General features: G+C 44.9%; 1 protein-coding gene across 3 annotated transcripts in view; it reads right to left on the reverse strand.

The window, feature by feature from the left end:
• Positions 1-15,592, reverse strand: part of ATG16L1 (autophagy related 16 like 1) — a 38,340-nt gene extending 22,748 nt beyond the window's left edge. For 2 of the 3 annotated variants that reach the window (XM_080799868.1, XM_080799866.1), the window contains exons 1-6: positions 15,326-15,589; positions 11,990-12,083; positions 7,625-7,730; positions 6,800-6,873; positions 5,675-5,926; positions 632-697 (exon numbers count right to left, since the gene is read on the reverse strand). In XM_080799868.1, coding sequence (XP_080655994.1) covers positions 632-697; positions 5,675-5,926; positions 6,800-6,873; positions 7,625-7,730; positions 11,990-12,083; positions 15,326-15,440 — 707 coding nt within the window. In that variant the 5' untranslated portion in view covers positions 15,441-15,589. Of the gene's footprint in view, positions 1-631; positions 698-5,674; positions 5,927-6,799; positions 6,874-7,624; positions 7,731-11,989; positions 12,084-15,325 lie in introns of all 3 variants that reach the window. The other variant, XM_080799867.1, reaches the window with a different exon arrangement.
• Positions 15,593-18,863: the final 3,271 nt, after the last annotated feature.

Consider the following 18,863-nt stretch of genomic DNA (forward strand, 5'->3'; position numbering starts at 1 on the left):
ACATTTTAAAATGCAGTAAACCACAATTCTAATACTATATTCTGGAATATTTTTCAGAAGAAAAGGAACACATCATAAACCAGAAGCAAGCAGAATTTAGTCACTAACTGAATTAAATTAAATTTAAATATCTACCACTCTTAACACAAAGCTTGAGATCTTGCGGAAGACTCTACACCCCAACTCCAGATGAGGGAAAGTTCCAAATGGATTCATTCCCTTTTGCTCCAAGAGACTGTCATTTTCACTTAGGCTTCAAAGGTTTGCCCGCACCTGCACTCAAAGTCACATACCAAGAACAGAGAGCAAGAGAAATAACCCAGCCCAGCGATACACTTCAGGAGGCCCAATGACGGGTAGAAAATGGATCAAAGTGTCAAGAAGGAAGCAGCAAGGTGGGCACCTGTTCAGGGTGCCGAAGTCATCTGTTCACAGCCCCACAGCCCATAAGGAGCATGAGCTGCAGCAGCCTTGGGACGGGAACCAGTGTTTAGTGGCTCCCTCAGAACTTTGAGTTTCCTTTCTACAATCTATAATAAACGGTTTTACAGAAATAAGAACATGATAAAAACATTTTAAAAGAGCAAATCCAATTGCTAAGAGCAGTTCTGATTGGAAGAGTTCTACTTACTGTTCAATGGGTAGAGGTTCTTTTGCTGCTTCTGCAAGCTCTTTCTGTAGCCGGGCTTGCCGCCTCCTAGTGAAGAAAGCCCACTAGTTAATGTTGGCTTCAACAAAGCACGGCACTTCAGCTCTCAGTAAACTACTAGGTCTCATAACATATTTGAATACTCAGTGCATCTCAAATAACTGCCCTGGGCAAAGATACCCAAGTCCCAAACCCACACCAGTAATGTCAGTAAGGAACCCTGTCATAAAGGATTCCAGAGCACAGGCCAGAAGAGGGATTATGTCATTAGAGAAAGCAGTGACCTAGCAAGGCAGAGCCTGCCCATCGTGACCCGGGGCCTCCCAGGACAGAAAGGCACATCAGGTTTATCCAGGGTCAGTCATGGTCAAGATGGGCTTTCTGCAGCAAACAGTCTGACACCAACATGTCAAGAGCATGAATAGTTAATAGTTAAGACTTACTTAGAATTTACTTGTCCCTGACTACTTGGTATTGTTATTTCCAGGTTTTAACTGATTTAATCTTTGTAACAATGCTTTGAGATCTAGCACTACTTTAACAGATAAGGAAACCGAGGTGTGGGATTCTTGAACTGTCAAAATGCACATGGGTCCACTTACCAGGGCTGCATACAGATGTCTCAGCTGTGGAAAAATTTTTTTTCTTTTTAAGATTTGTGTATTTATTTTAGAGAGAAAGTGAGTGTGGGGAAGAGGCAGAGGGAGAGGGAGTGAGAGAATCCTCAAGCAGTTCCCCACTGAATGCAGAGCCCCACATGGGGCTCAATCCCAGGACCTGGAGATCATGACCTGAGCCGAAAATCAAGCGTTGGTGGCTGATTACCACCCAGGCACCCTTCGGCTGTGGAAAAATTTTAATGTGGCCAAACAGTCAAGTACACTATTACCCCTTCTCAGAACAATTTCTGTCTCTCACCAAGTCCTAAATTCAGGATCTCCCCCATTTTAAACCTTGGCCTTGTTTTCTCTTCCATGGCAATTTCATCTCTAACTGTGGGGTTTCACTCTGTATGTGGAGAACCCCTAATCTGGAATTCTAGCACTGCTATTAAGCCCCAGCCAAGAATTCTGCTGGAATTTTTTGTAAAGCTTCTACCAGTGTTAATTCTCAAAACAGGGAGACGTCCTTTAGGTGGCATATGAGAATCACGGGAAGGAATAATTGCAGCTTATACTCTTAATTTTATTTTTTCATTTTATTAAAAAATATTTTATTTATTTGACAGCGAGAAAAAGAGCGTTAGCAGGGGGAGCGGGAGAGGGAGAAGCAGGCTCCCTGCCGAACAGGGAGCCTGATGTGGGGCTCCATCCCAGCACCCTGAGATCGTGACCCGAGCTGAAGGCAGATGTTTAACTGAGCCACCTAGGTGCCCCTATTTTTTATTTTTTAAAAGAAGACCTACTTACTTGAGAGAGTGAGCATGTGCACATACACACAAGTGGGAGGAGGGGAAGAGCAGGAGAAGGACAAGCAGACTCCCTGCTGGGCACAAAGCTCAACACAGGGCCCGATCTCACGACCCTGAGCTCAGGACCAAATCAAGAACCAGACACTTACCTGACTAAGCCACCCAGGTGCCCCTTACACTCTTACTTTTATATCAGGAAGATGGAAAACTAAGTTTTATAGGACAAATGACAAAGTTTAATCATTTTTTCTTAGCTGGAATAGATGACCTATGAACTACCTTTGAGGGAAAACCAGAATCTTGGCGTGGGACATGTAACAGCTCGTTTACTGCAAAGGCACTAACTCTAAGTGAAGGATAAAAGACAGACCTAGTGTTGCAGGGAGCAGAAGGCACTTGCAGCCCTCCTTCATTAGAACAGCCGAAAAGATACCACCTTCAATAGTTCAAATATTCCCCAAGTGTGTCCGACATAGCAGCCACCGTGATGGTAAAGACCTACCTTAGCACAGGGAGGGAGGCAGAACACGGACAGCTACTTCAAAACATGAAATGTGCCATGCTATCGCTCAGGTAAACTAAGGCTCTGGAAGGAGAACATCTGACTTTGGGATCATAAGGAAGGAGGGAAAGCTTCCAAGGAGTAAAGTCAGAGCAAAAGTGAAGAAACCTCAGGGTCCGCCTATGCAATCAGAAGAGAATACACCCAGAGGCAAATCCCTAGGGAAACACTCCAAAGGAGCAAGGGCAGACATGTAATATGCCTCGAACCCCATGTTCAAAGGAAGTGTCATTCTCCTGTCCACTGTGATGACCAAGGACCCTTCCTTACCTTAACTAAACGCCTGCCTGCTTCTCCCCTGGCAGGTGTTCAACGTGCTACACTGACTTCCAGGTGACCCTGGTGAGTTCACTGCCTCTAAGATAAGGACTCCACAGCAGAGGCCAAGCTATTTTACTGAAACACGAGGGGCGCCTGGCTGGCTCAGTTGGCAGAGCATGTGACTCTTGATCTTGGGGGTTATGAGTTTGAGCCCCATGTTGGGGGTAGAGACTGCTTAAAAATAAAATCTTTAACAAAAAATGTAAATACAAGACAGAATAAAAAAGGACAGCTCATTTTGTAATAGGACAGAAACTTAAGAAAGTTAGAAAATATAGAGAAGTATAAAATGAGAAAATAAAAGCCACAGTCTTGCTACGCAGAAATAAACACCATTAACAATATAGTTCCTTTTTAATCTTTTAAATTCATTCAAATTTTGGATCATGCCCTATGAAAACATTTCCTACCCTATTTTCAGTTACATTAATTACATGTATTTTCTTGGGTCACTAAGTACTCCAAAGACGTGTACTTTTAGATGACTTTGTAAAACTGCACGGTATGAAAATACCAGTTTATTTCTCCCCCAAGGGAGATACTGCTTATTTTTATTACTATGAGTAATATGCCATCACAAAATAATACCTGTGACCAAGTCTTAAGACTTACCTAAAATAAAGTCCAACGAGTGCGAACACTTCTCAGGTCATGCCTAGGTGGCCTTGGGAGGTGGTGGAATGGGTTTTCCACAGACAATGTGAAGGTGCTTCTCCCTTCCTCCCGACAGCCCTCTAGGCCAGCTTTCCTGACCATGTGCACTCCTGCTTTCATCAACTCCCTGTGCTTCACACCTGCCGGAGGGCTCGCCTGTCTCATCTGCTCCGCGGCAGGATATTTACCTAATGATTGTATCTCTTTGATTGTTTTTGTGTCAAGAAATTGGAAAATTTTATACTGTCCACTTTTTATTTCTATTTTTTTTAAATGTTTGGAAAGTCCTCATACTATCTAGAAATTTTTCATAAAAGAAGCAGGCATCACATTTTTCATCTCTACCTTACGTTATCAGTTTTTATATAGATTCTGAAATCTACTTGAATATATTATTTGATAGGATTAGTAATCATTATGATGACTCCTTCCTATTTTCATTCTTTCAGATTAACTGCAACCATCTTTTCAAATTCTAAAGTACAGACACAGGGCTTTAAAATTGTATGTTATGGGGCGCCTGGGTGGCTCAGTGGGTTAAGCCTCTGCCTTCGGCTCAGGTCATGATCTCAGGGTCCTGGGACCGAGTCCCGCAGTGGGCTCTCTGCTCAGCAGGGAGCCTGCTTCCAGCTCTCTCTCTCTGCCTGCCTACTTGTGATGTCTGTCAAATAAATAAATAAAATCTTTAAAAGAAAAGTCATAGGGCACCTGGGTGGCTGAGTGGGTTAAAGCCTCTGTCTTCGGCTCAGGTCATGACCCCAGGGTCCTGGGATTGAGCCCTGCATCGGGCTCTCTGCTCCGCAGGGAGCCTGCTTCCTCCTCTCTCCCTGCCTGCCTCTCTGCCTACTTGTGATCTCTGTCAAATAAATAAATAAAATCTTAAAAAAAGAAAAGAAAAGAAAAAAAATCGTATGTTCTAATCTGTTGACCATTTACTGTCCGTTTTCTCAGTGGATTTTCTTAGGCTTTCTAAGTGGATAAGCATGAGCCCCCGCCCCTTCTAATGGCCTTCCATTCTGCATCCTACCTGGTCAGATGGCCAAAACATCAGTCAGAGTTGAAGACAGTGAGCCCTTCCTTCTGTTCCTGGTTTTGATGTGTGTTAGACTCTCCGTGGAAATTTTCAACACACACATTTCCCTCCATCAAGACCAACTCTGGTGTCTAGGATGGAAGGTCTCCCTGTTAAGAACACTATCGGCTGTTGGTTGCTGATATATGTGTTTATTAAAAGCTTTTGTTCCAAATTCTTTATCAGGACTGGGAACTGAGTCTGAGCAAATGGCATTTTTGGGGTCTACTATAGTGGCCCTATAGCTTATCATCTAAGGTGACAGATTTAATTGATTTCCAGATACACCGCCTTTTAATTCCTGGGGTAAGTCCTAGTAGGACTGCAGTAAATTAAAAAAAAAAAAAGGTACTGGGGCACCTGGGTGGCCCAGTCAGTTAAGGAACCACCTCTTGATTTCGGCTCAGGTCATGATCTCAGGGTTTTGGGATGGAGCTCCATATCAGTCTCTGCACAGGGCATGGAGCCTGAGATTTTCTCTTTCCCCTTCAGCTCCCCTCTACCCCACCCCTTGTGTGGGCACACACACTCTCACTGGAGGGAAAAAAAAAAAGTACCAGTGACTCTGACTTAGGAACTTCACACCTATGTTCATGTGAGGTTAGACCATAGTCGTCTTGTTATACTATCCAGAGCCTTGGTATGGATGTGGACGGTGTTATAAAATTAGGGATGGGAGAAATTCCAATCTTTTTCTAATTCTGGTTTACCTTCTGTTGTTCAAGAATTAGCTTTTCTCCCTGACACACTGAAAGAATTCACTGGCAAAAATTGTACGGGCCAAAACCCTTTTGGAACGTAATCCTCCGCTTAGCTGTAAAAGTGTTCTTATAAACGCAAATCTCTTTTACATGCACCACTGAGATTTCTGATTTTATTAGTGTTTTCTGGCCAGCTTGTGCCATCCCTCCTCATCCGAGCTGCCAGGTTTGTTTTTGTCTTTTCAGAAAACAAGGCTCTACTTTACTAAAAATGGGAACCACTACCTGTGGACTGATGCCTCACCTTGAATCTTTTTCATTCTCTGCATTTAGGCGATTGGCTTCCTGGGCTTTCTCGGCCATCCACCTGGTGACCAGCTCCTGGTTCTCTTCAGTAGTTTTCCTCAGTTTCTCCTCCAAGGCAGTAAACGTGATCTGCAGGGCATCATACTCATCCTTCAGGGTCTGGTTGGCTCTTTCAAGGTCCTGAAGCTTACTGCGTAGCTCTTGGCACTCCGTCTCCAGGTCAGAGATAGTCTGCAAGCATTCTGCAATTCTGAAAGCAGGACGTGGAGAAGAGAAATGGGCCTGCTCGGGAACCCTGTGAGGAGCCAGGGCACCTTGCCAGGTGCTGGAGCTCCATGAGCATGGGCCCCCTACAATAACGTCAGCCATCACACCAGGTGCCACGGAGGACTCATGTTTATGAACATTTCACTCAGCCAAGACCAACCCCAGTGGTTTACAGGACAAGTCGATTAGGAGAGGAATTTTACCTAGGGTAAAATTCACCCAGGCGATGAAGGACTAGAAAAGCAGGATTTGAAAAGGGAACTTTTGATGCCTATATAGAATACTAACAGGGGCTTAAAAGAGGGCTAGAAATTCTGCACTTTCCGTTGGTTCTATCACTCGATGAGCAAAGATGTCTTTCTAAGCCTTTAGAGACCCCTGTCTGCAGAGCAAGGGAAAAAGGCACAGAGGAAACCCAGGCTTCCCTCCAGCTCAAAGGTCCTACAATTTGGAATTCCAGGCTTCTCCCTGATCAAGAATTATCCTGCCAACAAACTCATCCCTGTTCCCAAAGGCCACAGGCTCACTCTGGCACCATCTCCACCACAGAAGACGCTAGCTCTCCTATGCAGTGGCCACAGGGAGAGCCATGAATGCTTCGGGGACACTCACAAGGGCCAAGGGTACTTGCCAGGGGCATGCCGGGAACCCAGAAGACTGAGGGCACTGTCCTTGCCTCTGCCATGCTTAGCAGGTAGATAAAAATCCCAGGCTGTGCATGCACAGAAGTGACACTCCTGCTGAGTCCCATGTGGTGACCATTTGCCAGCAATCACCACTGGCCCCGCCCACAAGAGTACAATAAACAGAGTGCAACCCCATGGCCAGCCCTGGAGAAGGCATCATCTCTACTCACTTTGCTTCATTCATCTGCATCTCCCTGTCCTTCTGCTGCATTTGGTTATTCAGGTCAATCACCAATTGAGCTAACTGGGGGGGAAAGGAGAACAATTGCATCAATGAGAGATTTCAGGACCTCAGCTGGAACCTTAACAGTGGGTGCTTTTTAAAATTTTGGGGGGGTGCTTTTATTTTTAAGAAAGAAAATGTGCCCTGTAGAGTTGGGCCAAGGCCCCAGGAAGAAACAAGCTGGGTGGCAGCGAGGAGTGGGAGGGCAGATGAGGATGCTCATGGGAACGACGGGAAGTGCTACGGGTCACTGCCAGGTTTCTGCTGAGGACTCATCTGTCCCCCCACCTCAGCCACCTTTCACACACTTCAGCTGATAAAATGATCAATTCAGCTGCATTGATGAGAAAATACATTTTCTCATAATTTGCCATCAAATCGCCACCCAGGATTAATACAGTCCAGGACTTTTTTAATGTCCTTTCTAATGAATTTTCCAGAAATTGCAGGGTTCACTTTCAAATACCCTAGGAAAGTATTAGTGAGACCCGCCCTCGAACAGGGAGAAAAGCCTGCTTCTTTCCCTAGAAGTTTCTCCACTTGTACCTTTCATGCCACCTGGGAGTGGAGCGACCAGCAGCTACCCTAGTGGCTTGCTCTCTTGCTGATGGAGGGAAAGCCCTTGGCTTTCCCGATGCTGCATTCCCAGAGAGGATGATGCCACAGGTAGCCAGGACAGCTGCAAGTTCTAGTGCAAGCGCCCTCCTGCCTGTTCTCCCCCACCACAGGGCCTGCGCAGCGCAGAGCAGAGACGAGGAGCAGCTATCAATACCTCCCCACGTTTCTTGTGTAGCTCAGTCAGTTCTTCTTGGTGTTTAATCCTCAACTGGGCCATCTCTTGTAGCTGACTGTCATTCCAGGCACCATCGTGTCCAGGACTAAGTCCCCAAACCAGACAGATGAAGGAATGTGCAAAAAAGAGAGGAAAGAGAAAAAAAAAAATCAGACCCCAAACCTCCTCAGTTGGGCAGTGAAACAGTAACCTCAGAATTTTGAACCTGTACGTGACAACACAGCCAATAAAGCCATTCATCTTCTCTGGGACAATGTGGTTCTAAGCCACTACAAACCTGAAGTAGAAAGTAGGAAACACGAGACATGGTAAAATAAACCAACCACAACTCGAACCACAGGTTGTGTCAGGAACAAAGCATGGATTCCAGATGAGGCTTAGGTAAACATGGAGGAGACAACAAGGTCCAGTCACTCGACAAATGTTTGAGTGCCAACTACGTGCCAGGCACTGACCTTGGACCTGGGGAGAAGGCAGTGAACACAAAGCTTTGCTCTCAGGTGACAGATAAACAGTGAAGAGCAGACACAGTAAGTAAGTAAATACGTGAAGTCCAGTGGTCAGACATGCTGTGAAGAGAAACTAAGCAGGGTAAAGGTGGGGACAGAGCAACAGGGTTCCTGTTCTGTGGGGGGCACCCTGAGAGGAGGGTTCTCTGAGAGGAGAACATCACTGCGGACCGGAAAGAAGTGAGGAGCCAGCCACATGGCCCCTGGAGGCTGGGCCCTCAAGTGAACAGGGAACGTCAAGTGTTAGAAAGGCCTGGAGATGGCAGCCTAGCTGGTGTCCTCGGAGAAAGTATGAGTGGAGCTCCACATGCAGGAGGGTAGAGAAGACGGTCAGGGAGGAGGTGGGGAGACCACGCAGAACCTCCCAGGCTCCTCCTGGGACAATGACTGGAAGCCACTGCAGTGTCGTGAGCAGAGGAATCACTTAAGTTTTAACAGGACTGCTATGGTTGCTGGGTGGAGAGCAGACCACGGCGGGGGTGGGGAGGTGGGGAGGAAGAGGTAGAAATAGGGAGACCAGTTCATGGGCTGTTACAAAGTCCAGCTCAGATAAAGGTGGTAGCAGTAGAGGCAGTGAGATGTGGTCAGATCCTAGATCCATTCTGAAGAGAGAGCTCACAGGACTTGTCTTTTGAGTTGGCTAGAGAGTCCAAGGGAAAGGAAGGAGTGGAGGAGGACTCCAGGGCTTTGGGCCTGAGCAAGTGTGAAAGGTGCAGGCACCACCTACTGAGACAGGAGAGACTGGGGTTTGGGAAAGACCTGAAGAGTGTGGTGTGGACACCAAAGAGGGTGTGTGGAGTGGAAATCAGCCATGAGAGTCTGCACATCAAGTACAGAAATCCAAGCCAGAGGCGAACAAGTGGAAGCTGTCAGCAAACAGACATATCTGAAGCCCCAGAGCTGAGCTCAACGCCCTCAAGAGTTCACGTAGTTTTGGAGGCTTGGCAGGGGTTCACACCCCAGGTCGGAAACAGCGGGTGACTGACCTGTGCGTTTTAGCTCAGGACCGGGGCTGCAGCTGCAGAGAAGAACCATCAGAAGACAGACACTTAAACCACCACCCACGGAAAGCACAAGATGGGGACAAGGAAGACGCTGGAAAAGTAGGACACCAGCACCTGAAGGGAGGGGAGAACAGCCTCTTCCGTATGCCCTGTCATAAACAAGAGGGGAAAGGGAGCAGTGTGACACTCCCTCCCTCTAAAGGTGCTTTTATGACAGGTTCCAAGCCCATCCTAATACTTCATCCTTTGAGGCAGTCTAATACTTCCCCAATCTTCACCCATGAAGTAGAAGCCAAGAGATTAGAAAGTGGAACACACTGTACAGGAAGTCACCCTAAATTAGGCAGAAGAACTAGAAATTATTTTCATCAAATCCTCTTATGTTAATGCAAAGCACTATGAAATATGCAAATGTACAAGCAGTCCCTTCTTTCTAGAGTGCATCAGGTCACTCCCTGCTTGCCTGGTGCCGTGGATGGATGACAAGGACACTGGGCAGCCATGGTCTAAAGTGGTGGTTCTCAGATCATCTGATTACAGATTACGGGCCTTACTAACTTACTGAAATGGTAGGTCTGGTGTGGGGCCCAAGATTCTGCATTTCTAACAATTTGCTAGATGCTGCCACCTAGGAAATATACACAGGAAATGAATGGAATCAACTACTTCTGTGCTGTAATCTACGCAGAAAGCAAAGGGATTAAAACACTTCAGGAGGGATGCAGAGAAGAGATCCAGATAAAGCTTTTTAAGCACAGGTGGTAGTATTTTAAGAATAACTAGGATGAGATGGACAGAACTTAAGGAGACAGAAGGGCAAAGGAAGCCACCAGGCCCATCTTCTGTAAATACCCTTCTGGCACCATCAAACACCCGCTTGAGCTGCTCTCCCCCAAGGGACTAATGGATAGACGCACAAGAGTGTGTGAGTGAGGATGAACATGCCTGAGTGAGTGACTACCAACGAGGAGGGGCAGGACACTGAGGGAAAAAGGAATCACAGACGACTTGTGGGAAATAAGGGCACCATGAATAGAAACAAGGCCGTCAGGAGAGACCTCATTAGGGGCTCAAGTTTTTAGGAAAGGAAGGACCTCCAATTAAATTACTATTCCAGAGATATTCACTCAAAAGAGTTGTTGTATATCTATTTATAGCACCTTTCCAAGCAAACGAACTTGACTGACCAATAAAGGAGAGAGAAACACGGTCACCAAGAGTCTAATTAGATAGAAACAAAATATTTCAAGTTTTCAGCTGATTGATTTAGATGAAAAAGGTAAAATGGCATTTTCTATACCTAATATTGACCAGAAGGCTACAACTAATATTTTAAATACTACAGTAGGCCTCCCAGGGCCACAGTCAGGAAGCAGCTCTTGAATTTATTGTTAAGCAAGGACAGAACCTGGGCTGGACCCTCTGTTCCTCTTTCCCACTCTGGTCTGCCAGGAGACCAGATGAGGAAACACGGATGGCAGGCAGTTACACAGCAGATTTAGCTACAGGGATAAATAAATTTGGCTTCACCTTACACTTCCGGGTTTAAAAAAACCCTTAAATTAATACCAACTCGTTTTTACAGTTGCTAAATGTTATCTGACATGTAAAAAAAGTACACAGATTCTAGAGTAGTGATGAGTACTGTTCCCATATTGACCCTCAAATTTAATATGCAAACATGACAAACATCTGGAAACATGATAAACATCTGGAAAAAGAGAATAAGATGATAGAATGACTCTATTTAAACTGTTTCTAATAAATTTTGGTCTTCAGATTTTTTTGGACCATGGCCCTCAAAAAGAAATATAGCTTACGGGGCACCTGGTTGGCTCAGTCAGTTAGGTGTCTGCCTTCGGCTCAGGTCATGATCCCAGGATCTTGGGATTGAGCCCCACATCGGGCACCCTGCTCAGTGACAAGTCTGCTTCTCCCTCTCCCTCTAATCCTCCCCCTGCTCATGAGCACACACTCTCTCTCTCAAATGAATAAATATGAAAAAAAAAAAAACTTAAAAAAAAAATAGTTTACATGAATGACCCATGTAAACACATCAAACTTCTCATCATGAACACATGTGCGTATTTAATGAAACAATACTTATCCTTTCTATTAAAATGCAAGGTTTTCCTAATTTTTCTTAAAAAAAAAAAAAAAAAATGCTTGGGCACCTGGGTGGCTCAGTCATTAAGCATCTGCCTTTGGCTCAGGTCATGATCCCAGGGTCCTGGGATGGAACCCTGTGTCGGGCTCCCTGCTCAGAGGGAAGCCTGCTTCTCCCTCTCCCACTCCCCCTGCTTGTGTTCCCTGTCTCGCTATGTCTCTGACAAATAAATTTTTTAAAAAATCTTTGAGTAAAATAAATAAATAAAGCTTGCTGCGACCTGCTAGCTTAATTTCACTCTACTAAAATACGTTGAAAACCACTGAACTTAAAAGGCATCAAACAGACCTGTATTGTATAAAAAGCACTTCATGTTTACGTACCAGTCAATCCTGTATTAGTAAGATCTGTGTAAATCTGCTCAAGAATGCCTACTTGTGTGATTATTCAGAAAAAGTGAACCCTGTAGGCTGACGGAGGAATTGGCCCAGTTACCCGCCTCAAGTGACTTCTCAGACTTACAACACCTACTGAAAAGCCTTCTTGGTGGGTACATACCCTCAAAGAAAGGATTTTAGTTACTTGGCTTCACAAGTTCTTATCTGAAAGGAACTGACAAAAACTGGAGCACAAAAACAGTACCTCTCAATTAGAAAAGTGACAGCTAAACTGAGACCCGTTTTAACTGAAGAGACACAAGCAACAAAGGATAGTTTCAAAATACCTTATCTCATGCCTGTTGGGGATGTCATGCTTTTCAGCTTGTAGCTTATGGGCCAGCACTGAATGAAGATCTGACTTTTCTAGCAACTTGTTATCTATTAAAAAGGAAAAGAAGAAACACATTATTATAACTGATGTATACCTTATCACTACTTCATATCCTGTAAATATTTGGACCAAAAAAACCCACAGGGGACAACTGGGTACGTTTCACTTTCATGAGGTGTCAAAGTACCAGGTGCTGCACTTGGTAGTGTAGCAACTGTCCAAAACCCAGGAACATACACTCCTTCAATGCTTCCTGGCCTAAGCAGGAGCAGCCCAGCCAAAGGAACCTGTGGAAGCATCCCTACAAGAATGTCCCCCACTTACCTATGTTTATCTCAGGAGTTACAAACAAAACAAAACAAAACAAACCCAGTGGAAAAATGAAACATTATGTACCTTATTATTACATTTGGAAAATGTAATTTTTAGATCAAGGCACTAGAGATACAATATGAATGAGAGTCCTTGGCCTTGGGGAACTCAAGTATAGCAGAGGGTCAAGTATAAAGACTAGAAGAGTTATCTTTACTCATATGCTTGGATGGTTTGACAGAGTCCAGGCAGGAGGGCCAGCAGTGATCCGGCAAGCAGACAGAAATGAAAGCTGGAACCAACACATGAAAGAGCGGAATGAAAAATTCAGACCTTTTCTTATTGGCCATGGTAAAATAACAGATTTTAACAGCAGGCAGTGACATAGACAGACATTTACTAGTAAGAAGTCAAAGATTATTCTGAAGTTCCTTGCTCAGGTGACTTTTTGGAAGATGCTAATGTGTCAAAGAATACAAAAGTGGAGAACCTAAGGAAGAAAACGAGTTTTCCTTCTGAAAGTAACAAATGTGACAGGAAACATGATGCAGGAATTCAAAGGACAAGTAGTTACGAATGACAGTCACACACGGACTGGCAAGGTGGGAGGGCGCAGTAAGCAAAACAAGACATTGATCATAGGAAACTCACTAAACAGCTTTATTTGATGGGGACTGTAGGAAATCCTCAAAGTCTGAGATTAGAACTGCTCTAGAACAAAATTTTGATAGGATTTATGCTAGCGAATATTACTGCTGGAAGGCCTTATCTTTTTCTTCTTAAAGAGAGTCTTGAGTTCTACTTCTCTTTTATATATGGAAATGGAACTCCTGGGCAGAAACAGAAATATTCTTGGTTTAGGTTCATTTAATCAACCCGTTCAGCAGAACAGGGAAGTATGGTTCCAACCCTGGGTGTTCACGCACATCAAAGGGTTCTAATAAGATCTTCAAAATGTCACACCAGAGGTGGGTGCCCTGAGATATTAGGTCTTTCAAAGGATAGGAGGTATTCAAGAGGGACCCTCCCTAAAAGTTCCTCTCACTAAAGAGAAGGATCCAGCTGAAGGGAAGCTGCCATCTGTCCTTACAGTCTCTTTTCATCTTTCTCTTTAGGTTCAGAGGCTGGAGCTGAACTTGACTGGCCTGGGAAGGGAAGAAGAGAGGAGTGAAGGTGTTCCACAGGCAAAATGAAAATGGCCCCCCAAATATCAATCGCTGACCTAAAGACAAAAGGGCTAATAGGCAAAGGCTGTCTTTCTCTCCAGCCCCCTAACTTTCTCATATCAGTCTGGGCTCCTAGCCCCTCAGGCAAGCACTATTCACCATAGCTATTTAATGACCTGTTCCCTCTCCAGCTTGATCTTCTGATTTTTCTCCTACATCCCCCCCCCATCAAAATGACTATTTTCAATGCTGAAAAACCATCCAACCTCTATCAATGCAATTATAGCAACTTCTGTTTATAGACTATTTCGTAGATGGCTTTCAAAGCACTTATACACAGTTTTTTATGAAGCAGGCAGGGCGAGATTCGCCCCTTTTACAGATGCAGCAAATCAGACTCAGAAAGGTAAGTGAAAAGATCAGTAAGGTGTGGAGTCAAACTTCCAGCCCAATGTGACTGTAAGTTTATTTTAGCTTTTAAGACAAAGCATTCAACAAACACCTGACCACCTGAATTTACATAACCCACTGGGAATCACTTTTGAGTGGGAGGGGCTTTCTGTGTTTCTGGCTGTAAGGATCTCTTAGAGTACAAGGAATTAGCACAAGAGCGGCACATTATCTCACTCTGCTTTCCACCTTTGCTAAGAGGGCGGGTTCAGTGAAAGCAAGGAAGGGTCATTTCTTCAGAACCCCAGTGAGAAAAACAAAACACAAAGTTAGGACCCATCAAGTCTGTGTTCAAATCCAGACTCCAACAAGAATCTGCTATGCTTCTCCAAGAAAGTTTATTAATCTCTCTCTGCATGGTTTCCTCATGTATAAAAAAGACAATAGGACCTGCTTCATAGAATTTTCAAGAAGATAAAGAGAAATAACACATGCCGCTTATCTACCAAAGCACTCAAACCAGTCTGCACATTAGAAATACTTGGGGAGCATCAAAAAACACTCCCATCGGTGTCCCACCTTCACATACTGCAATTTAACTAATCTGGGCTTTTTAATTTTTAAAAGATCCAGGTGATACTAATGTGCACATCAGTTTGGGAACCACTGATTTAGTACAATCAGAATTCATTAATAGGCGACTATTACTTTGAATCTCACCATTAACATGGACTCCAAACTTTTGTCAGGCTTACTTCAAAGGGTAGAAGGAACCATAAGACTGAGGAGTGCTCATTTCTACCCCTAAATGTGTCATTTATCGGTTACGTAAAATTGGGGAGGGAGCAAGGAAATGCTCCGGGAGACTCATCTAAGGGTACGAACATTTTTGAACTCAAACTGCAGACAGGGGTGGGGAGAGGAGAAAACCTTCATATTTAAGTTTCCAATAATGATGTCCCAACCAACCAGCAGGACTCAAAATGTGTACCAGTTAAAGAACACCAAGGTGGACTGAAAAACGAGAGGTCCGAGGAATCAAAGGCTGAATATTTCACAGAGAACAATCTTAATTACGTGAGTTAATGCTTAAAGTCAGTGACCCATTTCAACCACACGAGGCCCCAAACGGGACGTTTCTGGACCCTATTTAAGTACACAGGCGTGGAAGCTTGGGTTACAAACACAAGCGCGAACGGTGCCTGTCCACCAAGAACACACAGTTTAGTAGGGAAAGCCCTCTAAAGTCAAAGAGACCAAGATCTAAAAAAAAGGCTTAGGGCGTCCGCCTCGTAGGGTTTGTGGGGCAGCCGCAAGGCGCGCAGGCGACGCCAGGGGTCCGCCTACGGCTTCCGCCGGCACCCCGCGTGCTGCTGCGGGGTCAGCCCGCCCGCCCGCTCCCCGGGCCGCCCGCCGCTCACACTGCAGGATGATCTCTTCGAATGCCTGCCTCTGTAGCCGGTCCCGCCGCCTCAGCTCCTCCGAAATGTGGCGCTTCCAGCGGGGGAAGTCGGCGGCGCGGAGCCCCGACGACATTTCGCGCGCTGCCCCGGCGCCTTAGCGCCGCCAATCCGAGTAGGGGATGGCTGCCCTGGGCCGCAGCATCGGCGACCAGCGGACGCCGGAAGGCCGGCGGCCCACAGCCCACTTCCACGCACAGGCCGCCGCCTATGCCGTCAGGGACCGTCTTCCGGCTCCTGCCGGAAAGGGTTGTGGTCAAGGCCGGAAAGCCCGCCTCCTAACCCGACGTCTTACGCTACACGCACGCGCGTGGCCGGTGGCGGCGCAAGGCGCTGAGTAATGACGCCCTCCCGAGGCCGGAAGCGCAGGCGGCAAGAGGCGGCCGCTGGGAGGCGTGCGAGCTACGCCGGAGCCTTGGCTGTCGGCGGGAAGGGGACAGGGAAGGAGCCGTCTGTCAGTTGACGCTTCCTTCGCTGCCTACCCCGCCCCCCGCCGATTTCTATTTTCCTTGGCCTGCCTTTCTTTTCTTTATCGCCTCAGTTTACAAGCAGAAGTGGGGGCCACTCCCCACACAGTAGCTGAATGACCCTAGATGAGTGGCAATCTTGCAAAGCCTCTGTTTCCTAATCTGTAAAACGGGGATCCTCATGATACCCTCCTACAGGGTTGTCGTGAAGATTAAAAGGAATAACCTATGTAATGCAGTGAGCGCTATGCCTGGTACATTGCAAGCCTAACTTCACCTAGACCCCCCAGTATCTTCCTACCCAAAGGTCTGGCTGCTTTATACTTTGGCAAGAGTGTCCCATTGCCCTTGGGAATAGGTTTTTTTTACAACGAAGATAATGGAATGCAAAGAATAGCTTTAGAAAAATGGAAATAGATTAGCTCTGAAGCATAGAAATTATCTATGACCTAACAGTAAATGGGTTCTTAGAAGGTAAGCTAAGGGTGGGGACATAAACAGGACTTTGAAAGGGGAAAATGACAGTTTGCCAGTAGATACTGAAGGTGCTCCATGGAAGACAGACTCGAGACGATGGCATTTGTCAACTCAATAGAATGGAAATGGTCTATAATAGAATCATCTGAGCTCCATTTACCTTTAACTAATTAGTGAATTTACTGCATGAAAATGAAACTGGACGAAACAGGAGGCCAGAGGAGATGAAAGGAATATCAGAGCCTGGCTTCTCTTCCAGTGTGGCTCAAATCCAGTGGAAGGTCCTTCAGAGACAGATTTAAAATAGCCTTTCCTCTCCTGTGGAGGGAGTAGGTCACTCAGGCTTCTAGAGCTTCAGCTAGAGACACTTCACGGGCAGTCAGTGATCAGAATTTGTGGGAAAGACTAGGAAGAGTCAGAAATAGGAGGGCCTTTCTCACACACTGAAGAAAATGAGAGTGCAGTTTTCTGAAAGTCACCAAAAATGCCCCCCCAAACATAACAGTGGTATCAACCTCAAAAGACCAGAGCGTCACATAGCATCAAATCTTTACAGTTGGATGTGCTGATTTTCCAGACAAGCTTGTGATTAAAACGTACTAACAAATTTGCAGAACCAGCGATTCCGCTTGTAGAAATTTGTGTTAAATGTTTGGACAAATGTCCATATACAAAAGCATCTGTCACAGTATTGTTCAAAATAGTGGAAAATTAGAAACTATATTTGCAACAGTAAGAGGTTAAATTGTTGTATATTTATTGTTCAAAAAATGTTCCTAATAAAAACAGTGTATGGTGTAAGTCTAATTTATGTAAGGGTGCCTGGGTGGCTCAGCTGGTTAAGCAATCGCCTTTGGCTCAGGTCATGATCCCAGGGTCCTGGGATCAAGTCCCACATCCGGCCCCCTGCTCAGCAGGGAATCTGCTTCTCCCTCTCCCTCTGCCACTCCCCCTGCTTGTGTGCTCCTGCACTCTCTCTGCCAAATAAATAAATAAAATCTTTTTTTAAAAAACTCTAATTTATGTAAAAGGAGTACATCCTTGGTTCCTCATAGGCAAAATTTGTCAAATGAATAAATATAATTTCTAAACCAAGGGTACTAAGCTCTGCTAAGTGTGCCCTCTCCCTAAGCCACTAGGTTTATCTGCAGTCCCATTGGGTCCTTTTTTTTACTCCCCTCCACCCATCATACTCCCTTCCACAGAGAGGCGTTTGGATTTATTGTGCCTCTGTTGTTCACGCTCTTCCCTTCTGACTTCGAGTTAATTCCTATGTATTAATCAACTCAGTAATCATTGCCTTACAACCTTCAATAACAGAGACCTTCACAACTAGGTCAGGTCTCCCTACTATACGCATACCTCTCCTTTATAGCAATAATCACACTTGCAGCTTTGCATAGTTCTATTATTACTTGATGAAGGTGTGTCTTCCCACCACATGGTAAATTCTGTGAGGCAGGAGGTGTGTCTTTTTTTGCTCAACATCATAGCCAGCAAGAGTATGAAGCTTGCTATATATTGTGTGCTCAGTAAATGCTGTTTATTTTTTTAAGATTTTATTTATTTATTTATCTGAGAGAGAGAATGAATGAGAGGGACAGGGAGAAAGAATCTGAAGCAGACTCTGCACTCAGCACAAAGCCCAACACGGGGCTCGATCCCAGGACCCTGAGATCATGCCCTGAGCCGAAACAGAATTGGATGCTCAATCGACTGAGTCACCCAAGCATCCCAGTAAATGCTGTTTAATTGATGACTTGAATATATGAAAATACCGATAGTATTAACTCCAGGCAGTACCATTGCTGGTGCGTTTTTGTTTGTGTTTCAATTTGAATACAGTTGACATGCAGTTTTTATTTTATTTTTTTCTATATCTTTATTTTATTGTTTTTTTCTATATCTTAAAGATTTTCTATATCTTTTATTTCATTGTTTTTTTCTATTGTGTTTTCTAATTATTACCCATTACACTTGTACTACATATGCAAGAGAAAGTTATAAAAATGAATATGTATATATGAAAACCTTTATTCTTCTGGGTGCTGAGCTCTGTGGGACATAACTAATAAGCATGAAAGCTTCCACGGTGTTCTAGCCCATGAACTTTACTGACTTCCTCACAGGCTGTAATTCTTTTAATCCTCCTAACGACCCTACTTGGTAAGGTTATTGTTAGCTACTGTTACCATTGTCTTTTTTAAGATTTTATTTATTTATTTGACACAGAGAGAGAGAACAAACAGGAAGAGCAGCCGAAGGAGAGGGAGAAGAAGGCCCTCACATGAGCTGAGAGCCTGATGCGGGGCTTGATCCCAGGACCTTGAGATCAGCACCTGAGCTGAAGGCAGCCGCTTAACCAACTGAGCCACCCAGACACCCCTGCTGTTACCGTCTTCATCCTTACTTACTTATTTACATCCTTATTTATTACATATTTATAGATGAGGAACCTGAAACATGGAGAGGCTAAATAACTTGCTTGAGGACAGCTAGCTATTTCGTGGCAAGACCTGGGTTCCCACACAGGCTCTTGACTCTAGCAGCTGGGT

Source organism: Martes martes, assembly GCF_963455335.1.
Source record: "Martes martes genome assembly, chromosome: 3".
In the NCBI taxonomy this organism is placed as follows: domain Eukaryota; kingdom Metazoa; phylum Chordata; class Mammalia; order Carnivora; family Mustelidae; genus Martes; species Martes martes.